At 43.3% G+C, this 6971-nt stretch overlaps 1 protein-coding gene across 1 annotated transcript in view; it reads right to left on the reverse strand.

Annotated features, from left to right (window-relative positions):
* Window positions 1-2507, reverse strand: part of LOC101980525 (olfactory receptor 8S1-like) — a 3265-nt gene extending 758 nt beyond the window's left edge. The window contains exon 1 of the mRNA XM_005354032.1: window positions 1744-2507. Within this exon, the coding sequence (XP_005354089.1) occupies window positions 1744-2507 (764 nt within the window). The remainder of the gene's footprint in view (window positions 1-1743) is intronic.
* Between the last annotated feature and the right edge of the window lie 4464 nt (window positions 2508-6971).

A 6971-nucleotide genomic window follows, 5' to 3' on the forward strand; every position in this document is an offset into this window, starting at 1 on the left:
CAAAAAACCATGTGTCTAGTTCTCAATACTGCCATTGTTTCACAGACGTATGGCTCTGAGGACTACTCTCACAACTATATCAAATACTTAATAATAATTATCACTAATTATTTTATGTGTGTGAATGTTTGCATGCATGTTTGGGTGTGTACCATATACAGGTAAGGTACTCATGGAGGTCAGAAGAGGGTTCCTGGTCCCCTGGAACTGGAATTATGGATGAATGTAAGCCTTCATGTAGTGCTGAGAACTGAACCTGGTCCTTTGCAAGAGTAGCGAGTATTCCTAACCACTGAGCAGTCTTTCCAGATCCAACACATTATTTTTGTTTTGTTCTCTGTGTAGTTTTGGAGTCTGTCCTGTAACTTGCTCTGTAGAACAGGTTGGCCTTAAACTCAAAGATATCCACCTGCCTCTGCCTCTTGAGTACTGAGAATAAAGGTGTTTGCCACCACCAGTCAGCCCTACACATTAATTTATTGGAACAGTGTTTTTAGTATTATTTTTCTTTTGCTGGAAAAGGAGCCAAAATTGGTGAATAAAGTGAGAGATTCAGCAGCACACATGATTTTAAAATATTAAGATTAAATTATTAGGCATATCTTAAGTATCCCCAGGATTATTTCCCAAAGAAACATTATTACTTTATCAATGGCATTATGTTCACTGGTACAAATACAACATATCCAGAATGTTCCTTAGGGACTCTGCTTGATTTGATTTAAGGAGTTATTTAGATGCTGGGAAGATGGCCCAGGGGCTAAGAATGTTGATGCTTTAATAGAGGACTGCAGTTTAGTTCACAGCATGCATGGCAGACAGCTTGTGACCACAGGTACCTCTAGCTCCAGAGGATCCGGCGCCCTTGTGTGGCCTCGACAGCACCTGTACACACACACACACACACACACACACACACACACACTCACACACACACAATCACACACACACAATCACACACACACACAATCACACACACACACACAAACACAGACACATACACACACACATAAATGGAGACTGTACTTTTGTTTCCTGGCAATGCAGACCTGAATAACCACACAAAACTATATTAATTATAACACTGTTTTCCCATGGCTCCTAGGTAGTTCTTATACCTTCAATTAAGCCATTTCTATTAATATGTGTATTATCACGAGGCTCTCATATATAGGTATGGTTCTGACATCTTTCTCCTTTAGCAGCTACATTGTGTCTGCCTGACACCATCTTCTTTCCCCTGCATTCAGATTAGTTTACTTGCCTAGCTATATTCTGCCCTGCCATAGGCCAAAGTAGCTTCTTTATTAGCCAATGGTGATTAAAAATGTTCACAGCATACAGAGGGTAATCCCATCTCTCTCTCTGTCTCTCTGTCTCTGTCTCTCTCTCTCTTTCTCACACACACACACATACACACACAATCTTTTGAGAAAAGGTATTCATCTAACTAATCATCTACTTTCCTAACATTTCTGTGAAATCAGCAGGGTAAATCTTATTGTCCTTTATGGTACATGAGACAACTGAGGAAAAGGGAGATACAGTTACCCAGTCACAGGTGAGCCTTTCAAAAACCAAGCAGCTAGTCCACAGCAGACTGGACTGGGGCTCAATCCTGAGGAATTCCAGGATAGAATTTAAGGATGATTCTTTCCTGCCACACTGCATGCTCATGTAGACATAGGGAAGTTAGGGAACAAATGCATGGCCTCTATGCTAAGGGACTGCTGTGTGACACACCTGGATACTCCCGACCCATAAAAGATGGTGACCACAAGGAAATGGGATGAGCACGAAGAGAAGATCTTGCTCCGACCCTTGGCTGAGTTGATGCCCAGGGCTGTCGTGATGATACGGCTATAGGATCCCAGCAGAAGGACAAGAGTACCAAGACCTAAGATCACCATGGTTGTCAGGATGGAGACGACAGTAGTGTGGGGGTCAGAACAGACCAACAAGAGCACTGGGGGGACCTCACAGGCAAAGCTACAGATGAAGTTTGGGCCACAGAAGTGTTCTTGAGATAGCAGGAAAGTGTTAACCAGGCTAGCACTGATTCCTAAGACCCATGACATGATCACCAGCCCAGAGCACACTCTTTCATTCATAGTGACCACATACATCAGTGGGTGACACACAGCCTGGAAGCGGTCGTAGGCCATCGCAGAAAGGAGGCAGGCTTCAGTGGCTCCAGAAAATAGGACCAGGGCGATCTGAATAAAACACTCAAGGAAGGAAATAGTCTTCCACTCAGAAATAAGGTTCCTCAGCAACTTAGGCACAATGACGGAGGAGTAGAAAGCATCTATGAAGGAGAGCTGTCTCAGGAAGAAGTACATGGGGGTATGAAGGTGATCATCCCAGCTGATCACCAGCAGCATCAGAAGGTTCCCCATAAGGGTCAAGAGGTAAGTCACCAAGAACAGGGCAAAGAGCAGCCCCTGAGTCCGAGGGTTGCTGGTCAGTCCCAGAAGCACAAATTCAGTGACATTCCTATCTTCCATGGCGCATTCAGCATCCCATCAGGGACGAGAACCGAAAAGATTGTCTAGCACTGCTATGCAGCTCCGGAATGGCTGACTCAGGAGGGATTACGTGGCAGAGACTTTCTGCTGTGTTAGATCACCAGCACCTCCTAGCTCAGGGCAGTGACCTCCTAGGCAGAGTGGAGGTGTGTGGGCAGCATGTGGAGGATGAGAACTAGAAAAGGAGGGAAGGAGAAACGGGATTAGAGAAGAACAAAGAAGGGAAGAAAGCCAAGGACATTCCTCAGGACTCTGAGAGGTCTTATGTTCTACTTCCAAAGGGCGTCAAGCTCAACCTGCAGGACTCACAGCCTGGCACAGCGAGTCAGCAGTCAACATTTTGGCTGGCCATCTGCACAACAGACTATAAGGATGTCTGAATAACTGGGAGAAGTGTTGCAACACCCCATGCTGGTGCAGTCCTTTCTCTGTCCTCATAAGTTTCTAAGTCACTTGAATTTTTCATTTAAAACAGTCAGTAGGAGCCAGGTGGTGGTGGCGCACATCTTTAATCCCAGCAGTCAGGAGGCAGAGGCAGGGGATCTCTGTGAGTTCGAGGCCAATCTTGTCTACAAGAGCTAGTTCCAGGACAGGCACCAAAGCTACAGAGAAACTCCATCTTGAGAAACAAAACAAAACAAAAGAAAACAAAACAAAATTCAGGAGGGCAGTCAGATGTCTTAGTGAGTTAAGGTGCCTGCCACAAGGCTGATGGTCCCAGTTCTGTCCCAGGAACTCACAGAATAGAAGGATGGAAGGAGAGCACTGACTCCTGCAAGCTGTCCTCTGAATCCACAGACACACAGTGCCACACACAACCCACCCCCAACAGATGTAAAACAATCTGGGAAACCAAATGGTTTCCAAGATCCATTTCCTTTTAGTCATTCTAAGAATGATGAAGCAAAGTGATTTGATTTTTGGGGTGTGTATTTGCTACTGAATAGAAAGTCCTTGTCCCTTTGTATGCTAGTAGCCCAAGCAGAGATGGCACAAAGTTTCATGGACACTTGTCAGGGGAAGCCCTCAAAATGGAAGTGAGGACAATGCCCTCTGCTTTCACTGCATTCTCCAGATTTACACAAGAGTCCACAGGGACCCGAGAATCTTTGAACTGAATGTGGATAAAGCCACATCAAACTTATATCACCCAATTCCTGAACATCACAGATATCTTGTCCCCAAAAGGAGGAGGGATAAAGGATAGTTAGTTGGTAGAATGGACAGTTACAGGGTTTAGTTTTAGACCAGAGGGACGTAAGGAGGTTGTCTCTCTTCTCAAAGGATACCTAGAACGTTCTTAAATAAAGATCTGATCTTCGTTCATGAGTATCATGGTCATGGGTTCCCAGAGTGGGCAGTTTGGGGAGAAGATGAATTTAAATAAGAGTTATCCTTACCTGGATTCCAAAGCAGAAACCAGACGTGCTTGCTTAGTGGAGAATGCCAGAGAACATCCTCTCCAACACTGAACAAAAGCTACGGTTGGACTTAGTTTCTGTAGGCTTCCCTTGACTTGGTCCTAGGGGATAGAGGCGAGGGACTTCTGGGCACTGAGCTCTTTCAATTTTGGTTGAGTCTTAGTTGGTTATCAGCCTTTAATAGCTAAATGGTCTCTCTAGCCCACAAGAGACTTCTGAATAAGGATTCATCTCCATAGTCTTTATGTCCAAGGGGAAGGGTAGTTTTCCAAATTCTTCTTTATAAATAACAATGGCCATTGGGACTCTGAGTCAACTTTAGCCCTGAGAGAGGGAAAGGGTTCCCTGGGGACCTTCAGCTGGTCTTCTGCGGTTCTGAGTGGGGCCTCTGTGTTGACTCTTTGTGATACTCTTATTTTAGTGGGTTACATCATACAAGAGGGCCCTGAGGTGGCCAATAATCCATTTTTAGTTCTATTATTATGTAACTATATCTCTGATATATCAGTAGGTTATAGGCATATTTATTGTACAATGCTCAAAATTCTGAGAAACAAACACATAACCCCTTTTCCTCCAACTTTGCCAAGCTCTGCCTACTATCTGCTATGCCTCGTCTCCTAGGCTCCTTCTCCAGAAATGCATCCCCATTAACTAGAATGTCACATGTTGTTCAGATACCTCCACAATCTAATAAAGTGGAAATAGAACTGTGACAAGTTCTGTATATTATATTCAACTGAAAATTTCTCTCACTGAACACATATTCAACTTCACTTACATTAATAATAAGGTTTAAAAAGCCCAATTATGACCTCTTATTGTTGAATCATTGTTGTTACACACTCACACACACAACACACACACCCCCCACATGCACACACATTTATAAATATGACCATGGGGGTTTACTTAACGTTGCTCATATATATGTGTTTAAGGTTTATTGTTTAGGCCTGGATCACCTATGAGGGCCTCATCCCTGGAGCAGACTGATTATCTCTCTCAGCCGTTATTCATTTCTTGGGGTTCTTCCTCCAGGAGCAGGGTCTTGATTTTCCTGTTGACATTGGCATGTCGATTGTCCTGTTCTTGGTTTTGTTTAGGTGACCATATTGTTGAGATTCCATGGGCACAGCTTCCTGTCTTGCAGCAGATATCCTGGTCCTCTGGCTTCTACAATCTTTCTACCTCTCCATCAGAGATGGTCCCCGAGCCTTCAGTGTAGGGGTGTGTTGCAGAAGTATCAGCTGCTGTAGGGCACACCATGATCAGTGTTCTGTATCCTACAACCTGTTGTGGATTTCTGTAAAAGTCTGTGTTTCAGAACGAAGCTTCTTTATGAATCTGGGACGGTGGAGAATGGGAGGGGTTGAAGGGAGCCAATGATGTAAAAACAGCTCTCCAGGAGGGAGAAATTTTGTGAATACAATGTTCCTGGAGGGTAATGGTGTGAATCCAGCAGTCCAGGAGGCCAGGAGGGCAAAATACTGTGAATGCAGCACTTTAGGAAGGGAAAATGGTGTGAATACAGCAATCCAGGAGGGGGAAACGGTGTGAAAACAAAACTCAAGAAGGCAGAAATTGTGCGAATAAGGTACTCCAGGATGGGGACATGGTTTGAATAAGTTATTCCAGAAGGGGGAAATGGCGTGAACACAGCACTTCAGTCGGGGGAAGTGGTGTGAATATAGCACTCCGCAGGGGAAAATGGTGTGAATACAGTAATCCAGTAGGGGGAAATTGTGTAAATGCAGCCTTCCAGGATGGGGAAATTGTGTGAACACAGCAATCAAGCAGGGGGGATTGGTGTGAATATAGCACTCCAGGAGAAGAAATGGTGTGAATATAGCACTCCAGGAGGTGGAAACGGTGTGAACACAGCACTCCAGGAGGGGGAAATGGTGTGAACACAGCACTCTAGGAGGGGGAAATGGTGTTAATACAGCATTCCCACAAGTTGTCTTCTGAGCTCTACATATGCAACATGGCACGCAAACTCACAGCATACATACAAAATAAATAAATAAAAATGCAATACATATTTTAAAAACAAAAAATGGTGCCAGGTGGTGGTGGTGCACAGCTTTAATCATAACATTTGGGAGATAGAGCCAGGTGGAGCTTCAAGTTTTAAGCCAGCCTGGTCTACAGATTGAGTTCCAGGATAGCTAGTGCTACACAGAGAAACTCTGTCTTGAAAAAACTAAAAACCTAACCACAACAAGACACAAAATAAAGCAAAAAAAGAAAAAAAATTGAGAATTTCATACCCTCATTTCCAATTTCTTTCTTATTCCCCCATACCACCACTCCCTTCGAGTTTCAAGTATTCTCTTTTAATATACATAATATATGTGTATGTGTATAATATATGTATATATATTAAAACGGAATATATAATATGTGTATATATATCTGTCTAAAACAGGGTCTCTTGATAACATAAACTCTATGTAGCCCTGGCTGTCCTAAAACTTGCACTGTAGACCTGATTGGTTGTAAACTCACGGAGATCTGTCTACCTCTGCCTCCCAAGTTTCAGGATTAAAGACGTGTGCCTCTAAGTCCAGTGTATTTTTGAGAATTTCATATGAGTACCATATTTACACAATTTCTTCTCTCACTCTGTACCACCACATCTTTACTCTTTCTATTACATTTTAGTTTTTCTTTTTACATTTACCAATGTATCGTTCCTTTTTCTGTTCAGGTTGATGAATAGAGTATTTATTTCCAAGTATTTATTTAGGTTCTTAATTGTTATCATACAATTCTTTTAATAGTATGCTTTATTGTTTTCAAATATAGCACATATATTTCCTCATGTGTCTGCGTCCATGTGAGTGCCTGGCACGAAAGTGAAGGTGATGGAGTTCAGACAAGGTCGTCAGATGCCCTGCGCTGTAGTTACAGGGGGCTGGGAATTGCCTGATATGGGAATCTGACTCGGGCCTCTGGAAGAGTTGGAAGTAGTCTTAGCCGATAAACTCTCCAGTCCCTAACTGGTTATGCTTACAAA

This window comes from Microtus ochrogaster, chromosome 15 (assembly GCF_000317375.1).
Source record: "Microtus ochrogaster isolate Prairie Vole_2 chromosome 15, MicOch1.0, whole genome shotgun sequence".
In the NCBI taxonomy this organism is placed as follows: Eukaryota; Metazoa; Chordata; class Mammalia; order Rodentia; family Cricetidae; genus Microtus; species Microtus ochrogaster.